This window comes from Oncorhynchus mykiss, chromosome 8 (genome assembly GCF_013265735.2).
Source record: "Oncorhynchus mykiss isolate Arlee chromosome 8, USDA_OmykA_1.1, whole genome shotgun sequence".
Lineage (NCBI taxonomy): Eukaryota > Metazoa > Chordata > Actinopteri > Salmoniformes > Salmonidae > Oncorhynchus > Oncorhynchus mykiss.
The window spans coordinates 26,732,237-26,758,815 of NC_048572.1; the positions used below are offsets into that span (position 1 = coordinate 26,732,237).

The following is a 26,579-nucleotide window of genomic DNA, read 5'->3' on the forward strand; positions in this document are numbered from 1 at the left end:
TGCAGATAATCTTCCGAAAGATCGCCGATGTGAAGAAGGAGGAGGAAGAGCGCCGGCAGCAGAAGAATGAAGTAATGCTCTCCATTCCTATTGACCACCCGGTTCGCAAGCTCTTCCAGAAGTTCAAGCAGCAGAAAGAGATTCGCATGCCAATCCAAGCTCAGCCTGACCTGGAGCGCAACCGGCTTCAGGTTGAGCACCACCACCCCCTTACCAATCTCCCACACCAACAATGTCAGACTCACCCCTTGCAGCACCAAAATGGCTCCCCGATGCAGAATGGGGCACCTGGCACAGGTGGAGGGACTACCAGCAGTGGATCCAGTGTAGTTACTGTCTCCCAGATCACCCCGTTGCAGAGTTCACTGGCCTATGTCCACATTGGGGAGCCCATTCACACTGGTTGTCACGAGGTCAAGGAGCTGAAGCCCAGTGTGGTGGACCAGAACTGCCTGAGGGTCACCAGTCTGGTACGGCCCAGGGGTGGAGGTGGTGGTCAAGGCTGGATGAGGTTTAAGAATGCTACAGTAGTAGTGCCACTGGCCCCCGATGAACTTGAAGGGCCACAGCAGAAAGAAGAGGAGGAATGGGGTAATGTGTCCCAATCCTCAGAACAGTTGACTGATGACAGCAAGAGCCAGGAGGCAGAAGGTGGGGAGAGCAGCAGCGGGGGTGGCGTCAGCAGCACAGGAGAGGGGGGCGACGAGAAGAGCGCACTCCACAAGACAGACTCCTGCGACAGTGGCATTACCAAGAGTGATCTTCGGATCGACAGGGCAGGGGACGCACCAAGCCCCTATGAGCGGAGTCCAATGGGGAGAAGTTCTTTTGAACACAGCCTCGGGGTTGGGAGTGTGGGTGTGCTTGGCCACCCCTTCCAACCCATGTCTGAACAGGTGCTGCTCCAGTCCACTCTCCAGGAGGCCAAGCTGGAGCTGAAGGGAGATATCCAGATGCTGAGTGGCCGTTTATCAACACTTGAAGCCCAAGTTAGTGAGATCCTCAGATTGCTGTCTGAGAAGAGGAGGCTCTCACTGCCACAGACCTCTACCCCCAAGGCTAAGATCAAATGCCAGGACATCTTCACCGTGTCAAGACCTGTCACACCGGACATTGAGAGAGACAATGGACCTTTTTGAATGACAAAAAAACATTGATGTATTTATTTGCGCCAACTTCCGTGCCCAATCTTTTTCTTTAATGGACAAGTTGAGGAAACTGGACACAGAATTTAGGTGGGAAATTGTTTTAGTGTAAATAACCATTTGCATGTCCAGCTGGATTCTGGCCTGCCAAAGATATTTTAAAGAAACCTTTGGATTGCAATTGCTTGTACATTTATGCAGTTGACTGCATGCATAAATTATTTAAAGATACAGATTTTTCACTGTACAGTATCTTCAGTACAGTAGCACAGGGATTTAACCGTTTTTGACTTTGTTGATGTACTTTCACATTGAGTCTGCTCTTCCCAGATCCAGTCTATAGACCTTCTATACCGAGCACAAACAGCAGTAAAGCAGTAAAGAGATTTGTAAGAGCTTGGGTCACATAAACAAACATGTTACCGAAAAAAACTTTCCTCATTTAGCAACTTCCCTCATTTAGGTTAATCATGGTTAATCTTTAGTTAGCATTTGAATCGGAAATTAAAGATTTCCATTTTGTTGACTTATTTTTGTGTTGGCAGCCCTGGATTTAAGGGTTGTTGTGATCACCCCATACAGAAGCAATCTGTCAATATAATAATGAACAATCTGACAATAAGAATCAGACAGAAGGCCCCCTAGTAGTTCAGAAGGTTGTAAATCACTGATTCATATCGTGATCCACTAGTAGGTCAGAAGATTGAAAATCACTGATTCATATTGTGATTGCAAAGTGCAATGCTTAGAGTAGTCAATAATCATCTTGTAGACTTCCTGGTTGTTATTACACAACTTTATAAGATCTAAAGCTGTTTTATTGATCAGATGTTCAACCTGACTGTACCGATTGACAGAAGGTTGGTTACCAGTGTGGTCCCAAAACAAAGAAATGCTTGATACACAGGTATAGTCTAACACTACAAACCTGTATTGATAAGATCTAAAGCTGTTGTAATTGATCAAATATTCAGTACATCAATGCAGACTGACATGAAAACAGGCCCTGTTTAGGCAAATAGCCTCTGTGACTGTCTAATTGACAGAATCAGAATCACCTTTATTCGCAAAAAAATAAATTTTGCTGTGGAAAACTTGATCCAAAGATTAAGGCAGAGATGATTTAATGATATAATAGAACAATATTTAATCAAACAGCTGCAAGGGAGATGTATCTCTGATTTCACAGGGAAGAACTCAAAGAGTAAATGGTTTCCATGTCCATTATATAGTGGGAGGTGAATAAACAGAATATGCAGGCAGACAAACAGAATATACTGTATGTACGTACACTATGAACAATGAAGCTAAAAACTACAGACTACACTATAAAACTACAAGCACATTATACAGTGCCTTGCGAAAGTATTCGGCCCCCTTGAACTTTGCGACCTTTTGCCACATTTCAGGCTTCAAACATAAAGATATAAAACTGTATTTTTTTGTGAAGAATCAACAACAAGTGGGACACAATCATGAAGTGGAACGACATTTATTGGATATTTCAAACTTTTTTAACAAATCAAAAACTGAAAAATTGGGCGTGCAAAATTATTCAGCCCCCTTAAGTTAATACTTTGTAGCGCCACCTTTTGCTGCGATTACAGCTGTAAGTCGCTTGGGGTATGTCTCTATCAGTTTTGCACATCGAGAGACTGAAATTTTTTCCCATTCCTCCTTGCAAAACAGCTCGAGCTCAGTGAGGTTGGATGGAGAGCATTTGTGAACAGCAGTTTTCAGTTCTTTCCACAGATTCTCGATTGGATTCAGGTCTGGACTTTGACTTGGCCATTCTAACACCTGGATATGTTTATTTTTGAACCATTCCATTGTAGATTTTGCTTTATGTTTTGGATCATTGTCTTGTTGGAAGACAAATCTCCGTCCCAGTCTCAGGTCTTTTGCAGACTCCATCAGGGTTTCTTCCAGAATGGTCCTGTATTTGGGTCCATCCATCTTCCCATCAATTTAACCATTTTCCCCTGCTGAAGAAAAGCAGGCCCAAACCATGATGCTGCCACCACCATGTTTGACAGTGGGGATGGTGTGTTCAGGGTGATGAGCTGTGTTGCTTTTACACCAAACATAACATTTTGCTTTGTTGCCAAAAAGTTCAATTTTGGTTTCATCTGACCAGAGCATCTTCTTCCACATGTTTGGTGTGTCTCCCAGGTGGCTTGTGGCAAACTTTAAACAACACTTTTTATGGATATCTTTAAGAAATGGCTTTCTTCTTGCCACTCTTCCATAAAGGCCAGATTTGTGCAATATACGACTGATTGTTGTCCTATGGACAGAGTCTCCCACCTCAGCTGTAGATCTCTGCAGTTCATCCAGAGTGATCATGGGCCTCTTGGCTGCATCTCTGATCAGTCTTCTCCTTGTATGAGCTGAAAGTTTAGAGGGACGGCCAGGTCTTGGTAGATTTGCAGTGGTCTGATACTCCTTCCATTTCGCTTGCACAGTGCTCCTTGGGATGTTTAAAGTTTGGGAAATCTTTTTGTATCCAAATCCGGCTTTAAACTTCTTCACAACAGTATCTCGGACCTGCCTGGTGTGTTCCTTGTTCTTCATGATGCTCTCTGCGCTTTTAACGGACCTCTGAGACTATCACAGTGCAGGTGCATTTATATGGAGACTTGATTACACACAGGTGGATTGTATTTATCATCATTAGTCATTTAGGTCAACATTGGATCATTCAGAGATCCTCACTGAACTTCTGGAGAGAGTTTGCTGCACTGAAAGTAAAGGGGCTGAATAATTTTGCACGCCCAATTTTTCAGTTTTTGATTTGTTAAAAAAGTTTGAAATATCCAATAAATGTCGTACCACTTCATGATTGTGTCCCACTTGTTGTTGATTCTTCACAAAAAAATACAGTTTTATATCTTTATGTTTGAAGCCTGAAATGTGGCAAAAGGTCGCAAAGTTCAAGGGGGCCGAATACTTTCGCAAGGCACTGTTACTATGCATGTAGAGATGAATAAAAAACCCGACCTAAGGTAAGTCTTCATGAGGTAATGATTAGCACAAATGTATTCTAAATTTGATATTATTGCGTGATTAAATCTGTGCCTTAGTTTCTCAATTACCACCTCCAGTACAACATGATTTAGTGATGCTTATAGACCAAATGGTAGTGTTTAGAATTTACTAAGCTGTTTAATGCAGAGGTTTTTAATACAAAGTGATTTCAACCATACACTCCCCTTAGTTTTTCGTTATACTAAAAATGTTTCATACAAAAATATTAATTCCAATTCTACAGAGATACAAAACTGTTTGTGGATTATGCTTGCATAGAGAGGAATTTCATGCATGTGCTTGAGATTTATTTTCCCAGATGGAAATGAATGGAAGCACCCTCATTGTTTACCATATCATATTGTTAGCTACCACTTTGTGTAGAGAGTGACCATGTCCACAACTGATTGAATGCATTTTGGAAAGTTGACATATCTACAGAAATTGCCTTGATAAGACACCTTATATAAAAAACACGAACACAGAGCCGACACTATATAAAGACTATGTAAGCATGCCTAGGCCAGATTCAAGATGCTGATTCAGTCCGCACACACATTTATTGTTTGTGTTTGCAAAAAATGTACAACTTTCATTAAAATCAGAATGACTTTGTTTTATCTTGTCTAATTACATGAATTAAAATGTTGTTAGCTGTTGCACAGGAACAATGTGATTTCTGCAGAATAAGTGTGATAGAATTCCCGACTATGGGTCATTCAGTGTGAATATAACGCTGTGCGCTGAGAGTCGGGAAGCAAGTTCAGGGAGTGAGTGTTTTAATAAAATAAACAGCAAGAAACACTACAGTACACAGACATGAAACTGAAACAGAAACAATCACGCCTGGGGAAGGAACCAAAGGGAGTGACATATATAGGGAAGGTAATCAGGGAAGTGATAGAGTCCAGGTGAGCGACACGTGACAGTTGTGCGCCATAACGAGCAGCCTGGTGACCTAGAGGCCGGAGAGGGAGCACAAGTGACAGTGAAACTGGAACAAAAATATACCATTGGGTTTTGGATATTTCTGAAATTTAGTTCATAGAAAGGTACTTTGAAGGAAAACATTTTGGCATATTTGACATTTGTTTGCTGAAGGATTATTGAGAAATTATTTTTGTTGGGACATTTGGTCTTTTCACGGCCTCATTTAAGACACATTTAGTCTGTATTGGTGTCATCTGAACCTTCACCGTGTGCTCTGAAATATGAGCAAGCACAATATTATTTCAAACAAAATGTTTGATTTTAGCCAGTTTTAGCTAATTAGACTTCTCTAGGATGTTGTTTCAACCAAATCATTTAGAAATGTGTTAGCTGGTCATATCCATATCACATATCCAGAATCGGACTTTTGGAGAATGTAGCAATGCTAGTGGAAACAGTTTGTATCAGTTCCCAATGGGCACAGACATCTTATCAACATCTGGTTGAGGTTTCAACTAATGTGAATTCAATGTGAAATCAACGAAAAGGTCACCATGTCATTGGATTTAGGTTAAAAGTTGGGTGAAAAGAATAAGAAATGGCCATATGTTGATGATTCTTTGCAAATCAGTTTTCCATGTTGAGTCAATGTCATCATAGATGTTTTTGGTAGAAATAATATGGAAACAATCTCGATTCAACCAGTTTTGTCCAGTGGGTTAATGGGAATGGGGTATACCTAGTCAGTTGTTCAACTGAATTTATTCAACTGAAATGTGTCTTCCGCGGGTTAACAGTGCATTCAAAATCAGCTCTGATACAATCCGTTTCCACTAGCATGCTCATGGATTTCAGTTTGTATTGAATGCTATGCTCCTGTAATAAAACTTGAACTTGATTGTTACCTTTCCAAAAAATATTAGCCAAATTTCTATGGATGGTGCTAAATAACCAGCTAACACTTAAAACATTTTGGCTGAAACAACAATAACTTTGTGAAGTCAAAAATAAACGACAAGATTTTTTTTAGAATGCACCCAGTTTCGCTAAATAGGTTTGGCATGTTTCAAGTTGTCACGTTCTGACCTTAGTTCCTTTGTTATGTCTTTGTTTTGGTATGGTCAGGGCTTGAGTTGGGTGGGTTGTCTATGTTCGTTTTTTAATAATTTGGGATTTCTGTGTTCGGCCTAGTATGGTTCTCAATCAGAGGCAGCTGTCAATCGTTGTCCCTGATTGAGAATCATACTTAGGTAGCCTGGTTTCACTTTTGATTTGTGGGTGTTTGTCTTCCATGTCAGTGTTTGTTACCACACGGGACTGTTTTGTTTATTTACGTTTATTGTTTTGTTCCAGTGTTCTGTTGTGTTTGAGTAAACATTATGGACACTTACCACGCTGCGCATTGGTCCTCCGATCCTTCTTGCTACTCCTCCTCAGAAGAGGAGGACGAGATCCGTTACATAAGTCCACATTGTTATTCTTGGCTTCAACAAGTAGACCTAAATGTCTTTACGCAGCACATTCACGCTTCTCAAGAAGTAAGAAAAAAATACTAGGCTCCTATAAATTGTATTTTATATGCGAGGCACGTTCCACCATACACTCCCATTAGTTTTTCGTTACACTAAAGATATGTTTCATTCAAAAATGTTAATTGTATTTTATATGCGAGGCTCGTTCTAAATAGGCAAGATAAATCCGCTTTTGACATGTCATTATAGGACTGAATAATGTAAATGTTTGGAGGAGCACGTCTTAGGAAATTGGGTGGATACTTGAACATGCAAAATTAAGTATGCAGGCATGTGAATTGTAAAAGCATCCAAAACATTTCAAAGCACTCTCACGAATAGACAATTTCAAATTATTTTACTGATAGGCTACTTGGCCAATGCATGGACAGGATAAAAAAGACGCAATGACGCGCTGAACCAAACTTCGTTATAAACTCTGCAAAACAAGAAAAGTCCCTTTTTCAGGACACTGTCTTTCGAAGATAATTCGAAAAAATCCAAATAACTTCACAGATCTTCATTGTAATTAATGAACATGCACCTGTGGAACAGTTGTTAACAACAGCTTACAGACGGTAGACAATTAAGGTCAAAGTTATGAAAACTTAAGACACTAAAGAGGCCTTTCTAGTGACTCTGAAAAACACCAAAAGAAAGATGCCCAGGGTCCCTGCTCATCTGTGTGAACGTGCCTTAGGCATGCTGCAAGGAGGCATGAGGACTGCACATGTGGCCAGGGCAATAAATTGCAATGTCCGTACTGTGAGATGCCTAAGACAGCGCTACAGGGAGACAGGACGGATAGCTGATTGTCCTTGCAGTGGCAGACCACGTGTAACAACACCTGCACAGGATCGGTACATCCGAACATCACACCTGCGGGACAGGTACAGGATGGAAACAACAGCTGCCCGAGTTACACTAGGAACGCACAATCCCTCCATCAGTGCTCACACTGTCCGCAATAGGTTGAGAGGCTGGACTGAGGGCTTAGGCCTGTTGTAATACAGGTCCTCACCAGACATCACCGGCAACAACGTCGCCTATGGGCACAAACCCACCGTCGCTGGACCAGACAGGACTGACAAAAAGTGCTCTTCACTGACAAGTCGCGGTTTTGTCTCACCAGGGGTGATGGTCGGATTGAGCGTTACACCGAGGCCTGTACTCTGGAGCGGGATTGATTTGGAGGTGGAGGGTCCGTCATTGTCTGGGGCGGTGTGTCACAGCATCATCGGACTGAGCTTGTTGTCATTGTAAGCAATCTCAACGCTGTGTGTTACAGGGAAGACATTCTCCTCCCTCATGTGGAACCCTTCTTGCAGGCTCATCCTGACATGACCCTCCAGCATGACAATGCCACCAGCCATACTGCTTGTTCTGCGCGTGATTTCCTGCAAGACAGCAATGTTAGTGTTCTGCCATGGCCAGCGAAGAGCCCGGATCTCAATCCCATTGAGCACTTCTGGAACCTGTTGGATCGGAGGGTGAGGGCTTGGGCCATTCCCCTAGAAATGTCCAGGAACTTGCAGGTGCCTTGGTGGAAGAGTGGGGTAACATCCCACAGCAAGAACTGGCAAATCTGGTGCAGTCCATGAGGAGGATCTGGATTCGTGTCCCACTCCTTGAAAGCAGCAGCTATAGCCTTTAGCTTGGTTCAGATGTTGCCTGTATACTCGGAGTTGACCAGAAAATAATGCTCCTCTTCTATCATACGGTCAAATTAAATCAAATTGTATTTGTAGAATACACCGAATACAACAGATGTAGACTTTACCGTGAACTGCTTACTGACGAGCGCTTTCCCAATAATGCAGAGTTAAAAAGTACAAAAAATTTGCAAACATGTAAAAAGGAAATAGTAACACAATAAAATAACAATAACGAGGCTATATACAAGGAGTACTGGTACCGAGTCAACTACCTCACACTTCTTTTTTAAATTTTTAAAATTTTTTACCCCTTTTTCTCCCCAATTTCGTAGTATCCAATTGTTGCAGTAGCTACTATCTTGTCTCATCGCTACAACTCCCGTACGGGCTCGGGAGAGACGAAGGTTGAAAGTCCTTCGATACACAACCAACCAAGCCGCTGCTTCTTTAACACAGCGCACATCCAACCCGGAAGCCAGCCGCACCAATGCGCCGGAGGAAACACCGTGCACCTGGCCACCTTGGCTAGCGTACACTGCGCCCAGCCCGCCACAGGAGTCGCTGGTGCGCGATGAGACAAGGACACCCCTACCGACCAAGCCCTCCCTAACCCGGGCGACGCTAGGCCAATTGTGCGTCGCCCCACGGACCTCCCGGTCGCGGCCGGTTACGAACCCAGGACTCTGATGGCACAGCTGGCGCTGCAGTACAGCGCCCTTAACCACTGCGCCACCCGGGAGGCCCCAACTACCTCACACTTCTGCACATTGACTGGACTCACACACACACACACACAAACACTCAGAGAGACACTTTCACACTCTTTTACACTCATCACGCTGCTGCTACTCTGTTTATTATCTGTTTATTTGGGGAAAACCATTCACTAAACCCGAAACCTCAACTAAATCTTGTAATGAATAATGTGGAAATTGAGCAAGTTGAGGAGACTAAACTGCTTGGTGTAACCCTGGATTGTAAACTGTCATGATCAAAACATATTGATGCAACGGTAGGATGGCCACAGGCTTCAAAAGACTTGTCTGAAGGTCCCCCGGGAACCAGTTGAAAAACATTGTGGAAGTATATACAGTATGGGGTTAAATACATGTCCAAAACAATCACTACACATGTATGGTGGTATTATACATGTTGTATTGTAGATACAGTATGTAGGGATGTAATAATGTTATATGATGTGCTGTTTTATATTTTGTTTTATGTGTGATGTAAGTGCCTTCATGTGTTTGGACCCCAGGAAGAGTAGCAGTAGCTAATGGGGATCCCTAATAAAAACAAATACAAATAGGAGGGGTCTGAAATCATTTTCTGTGCTTGTCTGATAACGGTCTGTTTTAAAAAAGAGTCTACACGGAGGGACGACTACAGGAAATGGAGGGCCAAGCACTCCCCCATTCACATGGACAGGGCTGTAGTGGGGCGGGTCGAGAGCGTCAAGTTCCTCTGTGTCCACATCACTAAGTACCTATCATAGTCCAAACACACCATCACAGTCGTGAAGAGGGCACGACAACGTCTCTTCCCCCTCAGGAGGCTGAAAAGATTTGGCACGGGCCCCAGATCCTCAAAGAGTTATACTGCTGCACCATTGAGATCATCTTGACTGGCTGCATCGCAGTTTGTTATGGTAACTGCTTGGCATCCGATGTTAAGGCGCTACAGAGGATAGTGTGTACGGCCCAGTGCATCACTGGGGCCGAGCTTCCTGCCATCCAGGACCTCTATACCAGGGGGTGTCAGAGGAAGGCCCTAAAAAAAGACTCAAGACACCCAAGTCATAGACTGTTCTCTCTGCTGCCGGACGGCAAGCGGTACCAGAGAGCCAAGTCTGGGACCAAAAGGCTCCTGAACAGCTTCTACCCCCAAGCCATAAGACTTCTGAACAGTTAATCAAATGGCTACCCAAACTATTTTCATTTACCCACTTTTTTGTTGTACTTGCACTGGCTCTATGTACACTCACTGGACTCTACCCACATACTACACTGACACTCCACCATTCACACACAAACACACCCTTCACATACGATGCGGCTACTCTGTTTATCTATCCTGATTGCCAAATCACATTTATCTCTACTTACATGTGCATGTTGCCTAGATAATTGTACACCTACCTACATGTACATAACATGTACAGTACCAGTCAAAAGTTTGGACACACCTACTCATTCAAGGTTTTTCTTTATTTTTTACTATTTTCTACATTGTAGAGTAATAGTGAAGATATCAAAACTACAAAATAACACATGGAATCATGTAGTAACCAAAAAAGTCTTAAACAAATAAAAATATATTTTATACATGAGATTCTTCAAAGTAGCCACCCTTTGCCTTGATGACAGCTTTGCACGCTCTTGGCATTCTCTCAACCAGGTTTATGAGGTAATCACCTGGAATGCATTTCAATTGACAGGTGTGCCTTGTTAAAAGTTAATTTGTGGAATTTCTTTCCCTCTTAATGCGTTTGAGCCAATTAGTTGAGTTGTGTTGTGACAAGGTAGGGGTGGTATACAGAAGATAGCCCTATTTGGTAAAAGACCAAGTCCATATTATGGCAAGAACAGCTCAAATAAGCGAAGAGAAATGACAGTACATCATTACTTTAATACATGTAGGTCAGTCAATCTGGAAAATGTCAAGAACTTTGAAAGTCCCAAAACCATCAAGCGCTGTGATGAAACTGGCTCTCATGAAGACCGCCACAGTAAAGGAAGACCCAGAGTTACCTCTGCTGCAGAGGATAAATTCATTACAGTTACCATCCTCAGAAATTGCAGCTCAAATAAATGCTTCAAAGAGTTCAAGTAACAGACACATCTCAACATCAACTGTTCATAGGAGACTGCGTGAGTCAGGCCTTCATGGTCGAATTGCTGCAAAGAAATCACTTCTAAAGGACACCAATAAGAAGAGGAGACTTGCTTGGGCCAAGAAACACGAGCAATGGGCATTAGACCAGTGGAAATCTGTCCTTTGGTCTGAGGAGTCCAAATGTTGATTTTTGGTTCCAACCGCCGTGTCTTTGTGAGACGCAGAGTAGGTGAACGGATTATCTCTGCGTGTATGGTTCCCACCGTGAAGCGTGGAGGAGGAGGTGTGATGGTGTGGGGGTGTGTTGCTGGTGACACTGTCAGTGATTTATTTAGAATTCAAGGCACACTTATCCAGGATGGCTACCACAGCATTCTGCAGCATTACGCCATCCCATCTGGTTTGCGCTTAGTGGGACTATCATTTATTTTTCAACAAGACAATGATCCAACACACCTCCAGGCTGTGTAAGGGCTATTTGACCAAGAGGGAGAGTGATGGAGTGCTGCATCAGATGACCTGGCCTCCACAATCACCCGACCTCAACACAATTGAGATTGTTTGGGATGAGTTGGACCACAGAGTGAAGGAAAAGCAGCCAACAAGTGCTCAGCATATATGGGACTCTTTCAAAACGGTTGGAAAAGCATTCCAGATGAAACTGTCTGAGAGAATGCCAAAAGTATGCAAAGCTGTCATCAAGGCAAAGGGTGGCTACTTTGAAGAATCTAAAATATTATATATATTTTGATTTGTTTAACACTTTTTTTTTCATAGTGGGGTATTAGTTTGTAGCCCAAACAATTCGGACTCTACAGACATTTTTGTGAGAAGACCAATTTTCGGGATGTCTCATGATCTGACAAACACCGCTGTAGCTCGATCACTTTCCACCGCAGCTGCAGAAGGCTGACATAGGTGGATGCAGTGGATTGAGACTCAGCCCATGCAAAATATACATATTTTTTATTATGTTACTTAGATTGATGCACATGTGTGTCAATAGACTCTTAAGGACTTAAATAAAATAAAAATGCGTCTCTCACATTTATCTTGCATTTGTATCCTTTACGTGTCAATGTTGCTGTTCATATGTTTACTATGTGTTTACTATATGTTTACTATCTTATCCGACTTGTGTTGGTCAATTTCTTCAACAAAGGATCAGGTCTTTATAATTATCAAACATACATTATTAATGGAAAGGAAACACATACTCTTTGTTTAAGTATTAAGATACTCCTTTAGTAATACAATTGTAGGCAGAAGTCGGTACAGAGTACAGAATAACAGTATATGATAGTTCTCCCCAAGTTCTGCAAAATGTCTAAGACATCCTGTACCTCATATAGCCTCTCCCAGTCCTCCTTGTGTGAGTTTCCCTGGCAACAACAGAAGTGGGTTTGACAGAAACTTGACCTTTCATCACAAGTATAGAATCATAAAAATGTGAACGAGTGTAAGCATCTTCTGACAGGTAGCTGGTTTCTTCAGGTCTGTGGCATCCTTGTGTTCTCAGAAAACCAGATAACCACGGTGGGATCCAGACAAGGGGAGTCTAAATGTAGATGCATCTGCCTTCTGATAGTGTTTGCAGGTCACAACACTCAAAAAACTGGTTTTAACACACACAGAGTGGTCTCCTGAGGAGGAGACCTTACAGATGATCAAAACATAATTTATTAACCCTTTAAAAGGTATAAGGACTTGGATTAACCCTCTTCACTTGCTACAACGGAATTTATTTCTAGAAGTAATTCTATGCCTATTCCTAAAAAAAAAAAGATTTAGGCTGAATCTCAAACTTAACACTCGAGCAGTCGAGTGGCCACTTGCTAATGTGTTAGACAGTGATCCCTCGAGTCTACCACTGTTTTGGGCAAAATCAGAATTTAGAAGATGCACACATGCATTCACTTGTCAATTTTCCCAAATTTTAAACCCATTAGAGAGCATTGTCTGCTGCGACTTATCTTGCAGCATGATTTGCTATGACACATAGACAGACGCACACTGCGACAGTGAGAACTTTGTAAAAACAAAACGTCATCTCTCTAGCAAGGCCCCAGGGTTCTGATCTGGAAAGACGCTTTGAAGTGTACCTACAGGCCAGCTTCGGTAATGCAGTTTAACTGAACTCTGTCCCAAAAAGAGAATTCCTATAGATGACCCTGTAGTGAAGTCAAACTTCCTAATAAGACACTTTAATCACCTTAATGCACAAAACATCCATTGAATTATTCAAATAATTGTAGCCGAAGTCTATTTTTCTTCCATCACTCACAGACAAAGATATTAACTTTTTATATTAATGCTCTGATGTCACGAGCCCAGATGGCCTGGGAGAAGTGCAGGTTGGTTTGTTTAACTGTCTACTTGCATGGGTTGCTCTGGCAGTTTCCTGAGCATGACTGCATGATACAGCTGTCTGTCGACCACAAAAGCGCACAGCCTTAGTCAGCCAAAAAATAACTAATGCTGTTAAAAAAAGGTAATGCTGTTAATATATTTTGATAACTTTTCATGTAGCCTAATTTTGGCCAACTAATGACCAGTAAAGCATTATTCCATCAGCAGAAAAGTGTGAATGGACTAAACATTCACTCTGTTACTTGTCAAAAACAAATCAGACCACTTGTGTTCATAACTACATTGTTGATTGTAAATGACAGCTTTATACTACTGCATTACTAACAAACTAGCTAATTATTTTGAGTCTAAACCAGCCTGATTTGATAGATCCACTAGCCTATACTGTAGTAGGCTGTTTGTAGGAGCACCAACGCTAGGCTAACTTGTAGTGTATTCAAGGATTTATAAAGCTTCTAAAGTTTGTAATTTCCACTTAAAAATGTCAGACTTGATTTGCCCTGACGTGAAATGAATCAACCCCTATGTCCGTTGATTATATTCCACATAATAATTCCCTTGAGATACGCTGTAGCCTCCTCCACATGATTGTGAGATGGCACACTGGACCACAGTAGCCTTCTCCAACTACAGCTTCCAGCTGCCCACTGGCAGCTGTTCTAAATCTTTCTTCAGATTTTCCAGAATGCCTCCATTTGAATGGAGGCAACCCGTTTCATTGGCAACATGATCACCCATTCAAATCATGCCACTGTATCTGTTGTACAGACTCTACCGAGTACTTTGAATGCTACTTTACAAAGCACTTTTTTTTTCATTTACAGGCCAATATTCTGAACATACCAGTTTCCACATTGTATTTTTCATTATTGGTCTTAAAATGTTTATTTATTTTACATGCCTTTAACAACAAATCAATACAAGAAGTACATGTGGGAACACAAGCATATATGAGTAATATACAATGGACAATTGGGCTAGGGGGTACAACATCACATTACACAAGAACCTTATAATTCTAACAGCTTTTTTGTTAGTAGAGTATTTAAATGTCTTAAAATACAGTTCAATTAATTTTTGTAAGGTAAGAAAATGTGTTTTTTTTGTTTGTAAATGTACATTTGTGTAAATGAAATTTTGCCAAAAGAATAATACAATTAATTACATAAAAATGTTTCATCTTATTTATATCGTAGGTAAAGTATCCAAGCAGTACACCTCTCCACAATAGTGTAAGATATTCCTAAATGTGTTCAATTATAAATCTACTGATGTCTTTTCTTACATGAATACAATGCAATAAAGATGCAACAAAATGAGTCATAAACCTTCTCAGTGCAGATTATCTGACGTAGGACAATGGGTTATACGTCATTGGGTTCAATGTGGGACTTTTATTCTGAAGACTATTGCCCCTCGTCGCTAAAGCTACTCACTTGACGGTGGTCAAGGCACTGACGTCGCGTTTCATTCACAGTATTCCACTACTATCTGTTTTTCCAGATTCTACTTTAGCTAGCTTTTTAACCAATAAGTTAGCAGTTTGTTTACCTGCCAGAGTTCACTAACGTTATAGCTATAGGTACTAGAGGATTTGGTAAGTAGCTAGTTCATTTTAGTTAGCGTTACGCAGCATCTTTGTTGTTGCATGCCAACCAAGGTAGCTTGCTATCTCTACCTTACAACGTAAGGTTACTTACTAACTTACGTTAGATAGCTAGCTAACCGGCTAGCTAGGGGCGTTGTGACAAAACAGAGCTTGTGATGTAATATTTCCATGCAAGAGTCAAATGTAGCTAGCGAGCTACTAAGCAGTGGGGCAAAATGCATTCGAAATAGTCTCAAAGCTAGGTACAGTAATAAGCATTACTGTTGATATATGTAATTATCAATACATTACAAGTCATGATGAAAGCAACATTAGCTAGCTAACGTTCGCTAACTACGTTACTCTTAACTTGATTTGATTACATCATCAGTATGTTTGTTTCATCAAGAACACTCCACTAGGTGTATGCTAGGCCTATATTATGTTATTCCGTTTTAATATCATAGCTAGCTACTTATTAAACTATGCTGAAGCTTTGTCATCCATCAAGCATATCCCTCCAATCTCTATCCATCCATTAACCCCTCAAACCTGACATCCATAAACATTTATAACCCGTTTTTATCCATAAATCCCTCCAACTTCCCTTCATCCATTTATCCCACCCATCTCCCATCAACCTCCACCTATCTAGCGGTGCATTCAAGATGCTGTGAACGTAGTCTGATTAAACAGGCTGTTATATACACAGCCTGAAACATATGCCTGCAAAATCGTGTTAATGTCCCTTACAAGACAGCATTTTGAATACAATTACGTTTAAACTTTCTCTACCAATGGTCTGTACAGTTTGTCCTTCAGCTGCTTGAAAATTGAGACAAAATATCTACTGGAAAGTATTGTTTACCTGACTTTTTAGAGAGCCATTAGGTACAATGGGGAGAACAAGTATTTGATACACTGCCGATTTTGCAGATTTTCCTACTTACAAAGTATCTAGAGGTGTGTAATTTTTTTATCATAGGTACACTTCAACTGTGAGAGATGGAATCTAAAACAAAAATCCAGAAAATCACATTGTATTATTTTTAAGTAATTAATTAGCATTTTATTGCATGACATAAGTATTTGATGCATCAGAAAAGCAGAACTTAATATTTGGTACAGAAACCTTTGTTTGCAATTACAGAGATCATATGTTTCCTGTAGTTCTTGACCCCCACTGTAAATGGTTGGTTCAGCACCCAGGTAAAGTTAGTATTTTTTATCTTGTCAATAGACCTGTTGGTTGTTTAGCAACAAAACTGAGCCATTTGCAACTATGGGGCAAAACAGATGGGGTTGGCTTAGATTGTTGACAACATGTGAGCTTTATTTAGTCTCCAATGTTTATTGAAAACATAAATACATTTGCACAATGAGCACTTGTCTCTCAAATAAACTATATTAACAAAGCTATGTGGACACCCCTTCAAATTAGAGGATTCGGCTATTTCTGCCAAACCCTGTATAAAATCAAGCCCACAGCCATGCAATCTCCAAAGACAAACATTGGCAGTAGAATGGCCTTACTGGAGCTCAGTGACTTTCAACTTGGCACTATAATAGGATGCCACCTTTCCAACAAGTCAGTTTGTCAAATTACTGCCCTGCTAGAGCTGCCCTGGTCAACGTTAAGTGCTGTTATTGTGAAGTGGAAACGTCTAGGAGCGCCACACAAACTCACAGAACAGGACCGGTCGAGTGTTGAAACGCGTAACTCGTAAAACTCGTCTGTCCTTGGTTGCAACATTCACCAAAATGCCTTTGGAAGCAACGTCTGCACAATAACTGTTAGTCGGGAGCTTCATGAAATTGGTTTCCATGGCCAAGCAGACGCACACAAGCCTAAGATCACAATGCCAAGCTTCGGCTGTAGTGGTGTAAAGGTCGCTGCCATTGGACTCTGGAGCAGTGAATCATACCTCACCATCTGGCAGTTCGATGGATTAATCTGGGTTTGGTGGATGCCAGGAGAACTCTATCTGCCTCAATGCATAGTGCCAACTAAAATTTGGTTGAGGAGGAATAATGGTCTGTTTTTCATGGTTCCCTCTAGGCCCCTTAGTTCCAGTGAAGGGAAATCTTAACGCTACAGCATACAATGACATTCTTGACTACTCTGTACTTCCAACTTTGTGGCACAGTTTGGGGAAGGCCCTTTCCTGTTTCAGCATGACAATGTCCCTGTGCACAAAGTAAGGTCCATACAGAAATGGTTTGTCGAGATCGGTGTGAAAGAACTAGACTGGCCTGCGCAGTTCCCTGACCTTATCCCCATTGAACGCCTTTGGGATGAATTGGAACGCCGCCTGCGAGCCAGGCCTAATTGCCCAACATCAGTGCCCGATCTTACTGATGCTCTTGTTGCTGAATGGAAGCAATTCCCCGCAGCAATGTTCCAACATCTAGTGGAAAGCCTTCCCAGAAGAGTGGAGGCTATTATGGCATAAAAGGGGGGACCAACTCAATATTAATGCCCATGATTTTGAAAGGAGATGTTCGGCTAGCAGGTGTCCACATACTTTTGGTAATGTAGTGTACATCGTTACAGGTTTTGGTTAGCTAGCTAGTGAATTTTAGCCATATTTGCATTGACCTGAAATCAGTCAAGACACCTCAAAACAAGACATGCTATCAATAACAAGATTAATCAAGCCGAGTGGCGCAGCAGTCTAAGGCACTGCATCTCAGTGCTAGAGGCGTCACTCCAGACACCCTGATTCGAATCCAGGCTATATCACAACCGGCCATGATTGGGAGTCCCATAGGGCGGCGCACAATTGGCCCAGCGTCGTCCAGGTTTGGCCGGTGTAGGCCGTCATAAGAATTTGTTCTTAACTGACTTGCCTAGTTAAATATATATATATTTTTTTTAATATACGATTCCCCACATGGCAGTTTCTTGTCATTCTTGCTAGCAATCTGGCCATCCAGAATCACAACATGCTGACTTCTGCCCCTTGGAAGCACACACATCATTTTCGTGATGTCAGCTAACCCATCTATAACTATTGAACCATGCATGCCACGATAATGAAAAAGGTATATTCTGAATCGGGAGGATGGCGAACAATCCAGACTTTTTTTATTTTAAAAAATGTATAAATATGAAGAGATTCAGAATATACCATTTTCATTGCCATGACATGCTTGGTTCACTAGCTATTGATGAGAGAAGGTTTAATGTTTGATATTTGGTTCTATAATTAATAGCTTTTGAACCAAGCATGACAAGACAATGAAAATGGTATATTCTGAATCAGGAGAGGATGGAGAACAAGCAACCTTTTTCAATCTTCAAAATGTTTTTAAATTCAAAACAAAGAATGTGTGGATTGTTCTCCAGCCTCCCCTGAATCAGAATATACCATTGTCATGGCATGCTTGGTTCAATATCTATTGGCGAGAGGAAAACAAATATCCAATGTAAAACTATACAATACTTTCCTGTGAATATTTTGTCCAAAATTTTGGGCAGTTGAAGGGCAAACCGCAAAGACAACCAGAAGAGTAAGTTTAAATGTAATTTTATTCAACATTCTGGCTTGTAAGAAACATTTATATGATTTTGCAGGCATTCGTTTCAGGCTGTATACACTGTACCAATTAATTTTGTATTACAGCCTGTTTAATCAGACTACGTGAACGTGGAATGACAGTGTTCCATTGAATGTTTGATTTACAGACCGTTGTCAGTAGAAAGAGAAGAATGTGATTGTGCTGTGCATTAACATTGCGCACACATCAAAACTATTACATGCTTAGTTTACTGCATGTTAATCGTTAGACAGATGTTTACTGACACATTTTTGCTCAGCAGTAATTGCCTTCTAGGCAAAGAAGAAATAATGTTTGTGCTACCACAAAAGTAAATCTGTCCTCTGGCCTAGACAGTCATAGGAAAGAAATAGTTACAAACATGATCACTTAAATTTTTTTGATTGTTCTGCAAAGGCAACTTAATTGATTAGCACATTTTTCTTGTTGTCATTTTATAGGATAAAGCTACCCAAAAAAAGAAATGGGGGCATTTTTGGACAAGCCAAAGATGGAGAAGTTCAATGCCCACGGAGAAGGAAACGGCCTACGATATGGCCTTAGCAGCATGCAGGGCTGGCGGGTAGAGATGGAGGATACACACACGGCTGTCATTGGCCTGCCCCATGGCCTCAACCCCTGGTCCTTTTTTGCCGTGTATGATGGCCATGCTGGCTCTCAGGTGGCCCGCTACTGCTGCGAGCACTTGCTAGAGCACATCACCAGCAACCCAGATTTCAGGGGTGGGGGTGCAGGACCAGGAGGTGGAGAAGAGGGGGGCAGGGCAATTCTGGACAGGCATGGACCCGAGCCATCAGTGGAGAGTGTGAAGAGTGGCATTCGCACTGGCTTCCTGCAGATTGATGAGCAGATGCGAGCTATCTCGGAGCGTAAGCATGGTGCGGACCGCAGCGGCTCTACTGCAGTGGGAGTCATGATCTCACCTCGCCACATGTACTTCATTAATTGTGGCGACTCACGGGCACTCCTCAGCAGGGGAGGCCGGGTCCATTTCTTTACGCTGGATCACAAGCCCAGCAATCCATTGGAAAAGGAGCGCATCCAGAATGCCGGTGGCTCTGTCATGATTCAACGTGTTAATGGCTCGCTAGCTGTGTCTCGGGCCCTTGGTGACTTTGACTATAAATGTGTACATGGCAAGGGCCCCACAGAGCAGCTTGTGTCGCCTGAGCCAGAGGTGTATGAGATTGAAAGATCTGAGGCGGAGGACGAGTTTGTGGTTTTGGCGTGTGATGGCATCTGGGACGTGATGGCCAATGAGGAGCTATGTGACTTTGTGCGTTTACGTCTAGAGGTGACAGAGGACTTGGAGAGAGTGTGCAATGAGATTGTTGACACATGTTTATACAAGGTAAGGTCAGCTAGATAAGATTTTACAATGGAGAGGAGATTTGAATAGTTTACTTAAGTGTGCTTTGCTGTTGAATTGGCTACTACAGCATATTTCCCAGAGATGGAACACTATGGGCCAACTCAAGTCCAAGAGTTTTCCTGGATTTTTATGACTTCTTGTCACTTGTATTTGCACTTGAACTGGATAGGCTACTATGATAAGCAGAATATTAGCACTACTGGGTGGAGTGAGGGTTCTGTTCTCTAGCAGTGGGAAGGATGCGCCACACACAGCCCACATCAGCTGGTGAGCTGTGGGGCAAGCAAGCAATGTGTGTTTGCAGACAGGCAGGCTTCGCTCCGCCTTCGATCAAAAGCTACACATCGCGCAAGCTACTCTTTTGCTTCCCGCAACCACCAGGCACCAGCCTACTATATATCTTTGCCTGGTTAAGAAATACAAACTGTTTTACGAAATTGAAAACAATAGTATTGAGTTTAATAGTAAAACAACAGTCTGTCTCTCTCCCCCCTTGAGTATAGAAAAGTAGGCTGTCTTTGAATTTGTTGTCTCACTCTACCCTTCCAATTTCCCACCTGCATACCATAGACAGTTTCTGACAGGACTCCTGTTAGTTTTCCCTCTGCATTAAAAAACACACATATCAGTTGCCGATTACAAAAAAGTAGCTGATAGCATGTTACAATTAATGTAAATAGTAATCTGGTAAATCTAACAGGAGCAATAGCCAATTCTGTTTAGAGACCATTCATCCCTTCAAAACATCATTATTGATTTGACATAACTTGACATAACTTCAACATTATATAAAAAATGTAATGTGTGTGAGCTTGTGTATGAAGGACGTATTTGTTTCATAAGCTATTGCATATTGCAGGCAATTATGACCATTGGCCAGCAGGAGAAAAATATTTGCGTTACTTCAATGCTTTAATGAAAATCTTCCAACCAGCCGGATACTAGTAAGTTCTGGTAGATTTCTTATACCAAATCCGAGCCAAATCAATAGAGGCGAGAATCTAGCAACAGACGAGCATCGAGACAGCAACACGGCAGTACGAGCGAGCAAAAAAACAGCAGTAACCAAAATGCCAAATATGTCTAAAGCACGCCAAATCATTAGTTTAGCTTTCAAACGTTTTTCAACCGATGGTGCAAAGATTGTGGCGCAATGTCAAATATGTAACAGAAAAATAGAAGAGACCGGAACCACGTCGAACTTCAAAACTCAGACCAAGTCACTCAGACTTGAGCACTTGGACCAGGACTCGAGCACTGGGACTGGACTTCAGCCATAGGGACTCTTGACTGGACTCGTGACTCAACCATTGGTGACTAAGACTTGGACTCGACTCGGACTTAACCATAGGGACTCGACTCGAGGTTTAGTGACTAGACTACAAAACGACTTTGTGATTTGCTGCAGACTGTATTGTTTTTTAGTATACTGAGCAAAAATATAAGTGCAACATGGAACAATTTCAAAGAATTTACTGAGTTACGGTTCATATAAGGAAATCAGTCAATTGAAATAAATTAATTAGGCCCTAATCTATGTGTTTCACATGACTGGGAATACAGATATGCATCTAAAAAATTGTCCTCACAATGGGCCTCAGGATCTTGTCACAGTATCTCTGTGTGTTCAAATTGCCATTGATAAAATGCAATTGTGTTCGTTGTCCATAGCTTATGCCTGCCCATACCATAACCCCACCTCCACCATGGGGCATGCTGTTCACAACGTTGACATCATCAAACCGCTCACCCACACACCTGGTTTGCGGTTGTGAGGCCGATTGGACGTACTGCTAAATTCTCTAAAACAATGTTGGAGGCGGCTTATGGTAGGGAAATTAACATTAAATTCTCTGGCAACAGCTCTGGTGGACATTCCTGCATTCACTATGCCAATTGCACACTCCCTCTACTTGAGACATCTGTGGCATTGTGTTGTGTGATAAAACTGCACATTTTAGTGGCCTTTTATTGTCCCCAGCACAAGATGCACTTGTGCAATGATCATACGGTTTAATCAGTTTCTTGGTATGCCACACCTGTCAGGTGGATGGATTATCTTGGCAAAGAAATGCTCACTAACAGGGATGTAGACAAATTTGTGCACAACATTTGAGAGAAATAAGCTTTTTGTGCATATGGAACATTTCTGGGATCTTTTATTTCAGCTCATGAAACATGGGACCAATACTTTACATGTTGCGTTTATATTTTTGTTCAGTGTAAATGGCTCAGTTAAATAATGATTGTAAATCAGCCAGACAGTCAAGCACAGATAGTTAATGGTACCTCACGCAGCTATCAAGATAAATTCAAGTGTTTGCCAGCTTCAATTTCAATACTTTTAAAAATCAGATATCAAATTAGATGTCCAGCAGCCATACTACCCTGCATCCCACTGCTGTCTTGCTAAGTAGTGTTGGGCCTGGTCAATCCTAGGAAGGTACCCACTGCTGTTGGAAGTAGTGTTGGCGAGCCCTCCACTCTTCACTAAAGATCCAATGGCATTTGTCGCAAGAGTAGGCGTGTTAACCCTGCTTTCAATCCCAATTCTATGTCCTTTTTCATTTAAATGTGCACTCCTCTCCACACAAATCCAATTTAAAAACATTGGCTTGGTGATTGCCTGAAGTTTTGAATGAACTGTTAGAAAATGTAATGTGCTTTATATTTAATATATGCCTTGAATGTATTACATTCTAGAGTTACTAATTGACCCTTCGCTAAGGCCCGCCCCACTTGCAACCTCGGACAACATTTTCCCAGGAAGCCCAATTCCCCATTCAAACACTGATGAAACTGTGTTTCTAATACACAAAGAAATTAAACGCAAACTACCCCTTGCTAATCAGGAAAGTATTTTATAAGTTGTGGTGGACTGTCATTAAAGTTGCTTCACGGTAACTTGCCACTGAATAGCTTCGTAATTCACTGTAAGCATTCAGTCAAAGCTCTAACCACTTTTGGAGCTAACTAGTGCTCTCAAATCGTGTTGTGATGTCGATAGCAGATGGGAGTTGTATTCATAACATTGCTAACTTAGCTAGCTAACATTTTGAGAAAAGTTATATTACGTGGCTAGCTAACTAGCGTATCAACATGTTGTCAATGAGACCAGCTGAGCCACCAAATAATGTAACAAATGTATAATTTCAAATTTGAAAACAATACTCTCTGCAGGCTCTGCTTTTCAAGAATCACAGTAGCAAGTACTCCTGGTGCACTGTTAAATTATTTAGCAATTAAAATGTACATTTTTTGAGGATTTTTTTGTTTGTTGCCATAGCCCTCTCTGGCTTTCATGCCATTCAAATGTGAGCTTGTCTGAGGTGTCAGTCGTTGCTATCCTTTAGAGCGCTACGATTGGTTGTCCAAAATTCTGGGGCGGGGCTTGGAGAAGGGTCAATTGAAAGCATTCAAGAGACGTCTTGTGATTTTGTTCACGCTACATACAGTATGTCCATGTAAATCCACTCAAATACGCATAATTTCAGAGTTTTTACAAAATCATGTTTTATAGCAAAATGCATAACTTGCATTTCCTCTTCTCAACTCTCCTCTCTGAACAGGGAAGCCGGGACAACATGAGTGTGGTGCTGGTGTGTTTCCCAGGTGCTCCCAAGATCTCGCAAGAAGCTGTGAAGAGACAGGCAGAGCTGGATAAGTACCTGCAGAGCAGGGTAGAAGGTGGAGCATCTAAAAAGAAATGAGTTATGTTACACATTTCAAAAGAGTGAGACACCTATTGTTGTTGCGTAAACTTATGGTAGTACTTATTACTTACCAAAACAGAAACTAAATATAAAAGTACTCACAGAACCCCAATTTTAAGTGTGAAGGCACTTGAGTGTCTTTATAGGCAACATACTTTTTAATATGGTTTATCCTGGACTTAAAATGTCCTCAAGGGAAATTTAGCAAATGTTAACTTTAGAATGCTTAACATATATACATATATATAAATCATATTCATTGTCAAAATGTATTTTTTTCTCACAGCTTTTCCAATGAAGCAAGCTCAATATTGTATCTTCTGGACCCGGTTTTTCAAAACATTTAATCTTGATCAGAATGATACGGATTCTGTAATCCCTTATTTTGCATACCAGGATCATATAAATCCAACAGATTTTTTTGGCCAGTGTTTCTGAAATAGGTAGGAAAGGACCATTCTGATCTACATATGAAAATGTTAAGAATCTAGATTACCTGTGCTTTGAATATGTGTAAACCATGCCATCTACTGGGCAGGTTATATTACTACATACATGAAGAAAGGTTCACTTTTAATTTTTTTTTTTTTTAACCAAATCTGTGTTTTGGATGTACGTTAATGTTAAAAAAGCGCTGAGACACTATAAAATAAAATTAATTAATTTGGTTTTGAGAAACATGTCCCACCAGTGATTATACTTCCTCATGTTTGTTCAGCAGTTGTAGGGGCATGATAAAACATGAACAAAGGCTCCAAAAACACCCAAATACGTCCTTTTAAAAGTGACGCCGTATAGTGATGCAGGTCTTTAGATGTTATACACATGCAATTGTGTCATTCCGAAATTTATCCGCAACGTTATATTCCATGTTGTGTGACTCGAGCTGTACTTTTCCGCGTGCGCATGTGCGGGCTACACAGAGAAGTATCGCTGGAGAATGTAATGTTGCGCATAGTCACTTTACTGCTTTAATCAGCTTTAATATTGCAGATATATTGTGGTTTCTAGCAATGTAATTGTCTGCATAATTTCCAATCCCCCATATATATTTTTTGTAAATATATATAGTACCAGTCAAAAGTTTGGACACACTTACTCATTCAAGGGTTTTTCTTTTTTTTGTGCTATTTTCTACATTGTAGAGTAATAGTGAAGACATCAAAACTAATGAAATAACACATGGAATCATGTACGAACCAAAAAAGTGTTAAACGATTCAAAATATATTTTATATTCTTCGAAGTAGCCACCCTTTGCCTTGATGACAGCTTTGCACACTCTTGGCATTCTCTCAACCAACTTCATAAGGTAGTCACCTCGAATGCATTTCAATTAACAGGTGTGCCTTGTTCATTTGTGGAATTTATTTCCTTCTTAATGCGATTGAGCCAGTCAGTTGTGTTGTGACAAGGTAGGGGTGGTGTACAGAAGATAGCCCAATTTGGTAAAATACCATATTATGGTAAGAACAGCTCAAATAAGCAAAGAGAAAGGACTATTGACTCTGACTTTTCAAACACCCAGCAGTGCTATTTGCAGAGTTGGCTCCAATTAAATGTTGCAATTGTTCTGCCATTCCAGACCCTGCAACCAAAAACAAGCTCCATGTGGGCAGTACCAAAACAAGTAATCTAATGATTATGAATGACTCTTCGCAGCAAAATCTGCAGAGCTGCGATTTGTGTATCCCCCATACATATAACATTCTATTGGTTGCAAAATTGTTGTATAATAATTTACATTGAAAAACAATGTTTTTAATCTGGTGTCATTTTGTGTATCAGTTCATAGACCACGTGCCATAGAATCGGTACATAGAAAATCTCCTCCAAGCTATTTTGAAACCTGTATGGCGCAGCTGTCCATTTTTTTGTCCATAAATGAAACTGATACACGCTTTTATTTATCAGAATTTTCTTTAGACCATTTTGGTCTTTAATGCAGGACTGACAGACAAGTTTTGTACCTTCTCCCCTTTACAACATTTTTGGGGTAATGCTGCAATCAGTTGTTTGTAATTTTGGATAGAGCAGACATTTACATATATTGTTTGTTAACTGCATGTGTGACAACTACACCAGTCCTATTTATTATATAATTTACAAAGATTATATATCCCCCCCCCCCCCCCCCCCCCCAAAATATATATATATATTTAAATCAATTAGTGCATTTGAGTTTAACCATAATATTTGGTGTGTCTTTTCTGGTGGATTAAGCTGAAATTTCAACCAGCTTTATATTGCTTGTTTTAAAAATATAATTATTTTGGAGATTTCATTTTCAAATAACCGAAAGTGAGAGGTTGTAATGTGAATGAAGGGAAAAAGGCCGTTATTGAACTCTGGGTGAACTATTTCTTACTAATCTGCTAGAGAACCAGTTTGGATTTAAGAATAGTTTTTGTATGACTGAAGCCTTTAGTGAGAGGTCCAATGCTTTAATATTTAATCATTTCTGCCCTCCGAATATTCATTATATAAATAGGCCTTTAATTTTGTCTGGCTTGCCATTCCAAATAAAGTGGAATATGTTTTGCTCATATCATTTTAAAAACCAAGTCGTTAGGTGTGGGAGCCTTTGTTCATGTTTTATCATGTCCCTGCAATTGCTGAATGAGCATGAGGAATTATATCGCTGGTGGCGTAAGTTTCTTAATAACAAGTAAATTGCAAAAAAAAAAAAAGTGTCAGGGTACTTCTATAACATGTCATTTACATCCAAAATACAGATTTGGTGAAAAAAACAAAAGTGACCTTATCCTTTAACAATAATAGAGCCTGCATCACTGAACTTCTGTGACACCTATACTGCGTTCAATTTAACACAATTAAAACATTAAATACAGACAGTAGGCTAAACTTTGGTT

General features: G+C 40.9%; 2 protein-coding genes across 3 annotated transcripts in view; both read left to right on the forward strand.

Annotated features, from left to right (window-relative positions):
* kcnh5a (potassium voltage-gated channel, subfamily H (eag-related), member 5a) overlaps positions 1 to 2,538 on the forward strand; it is a 121,167-nt gene extending 118,629 nt beyond the window's left edge. The window contains exon 12 of the mRNA XM_021612176.2: positions 6 to 2,538. Coding sequence (XP_021467851.1) covers positions 6 to 1,139 — 1,134 coding nt within the window. The 3' untranslated portion in view covers positions 1,140 to 2,538. The remainder of the gene's footprint in view (positions 1 to 5) is intronic.
* A 12,349-nt stretch (positions 2,539 to 14,887) lies between these two features.
* On the forward strand, positions 14,888 to 24,806 carry ppm1ab (protein phosphatase, Mg2+/Mn2+ dependent, 1Ab). Of its 2 annotated transcripts, none has more exons than XM_021612177.2 (4): positions 14,888 to 15,070; positions 19,063 to 19,973; positions 23,564 to 23,681; positions 23,994 to 24,806. In XM_021612177.2, the coding sequence occupies exons 2-4, from the start codon at positions 19,086 to 19,088 to the stop codon at positions 24,143 to 24,145; spliced, it is 1,158 nt and encodes a 385-aa protein (XP_021467852.1). In that variant the 5' UTR covers positions 14,888 to 15,070; positions 19,063 to 19,085; the 3' UTR covers positions 24,146 to 24,806. The 2 variants fall into 2 exon arrangements, with proteins under 2 accessions (XP_021467852.1, XP_021467853.1); XM_021612178.2 differs by having other exon boundaries at positions 23,564 to 23,704; positions 23,994 to 24,130.
* Positions 24,807 to 26,579: the final 1,773 nt, after the last annotated feature.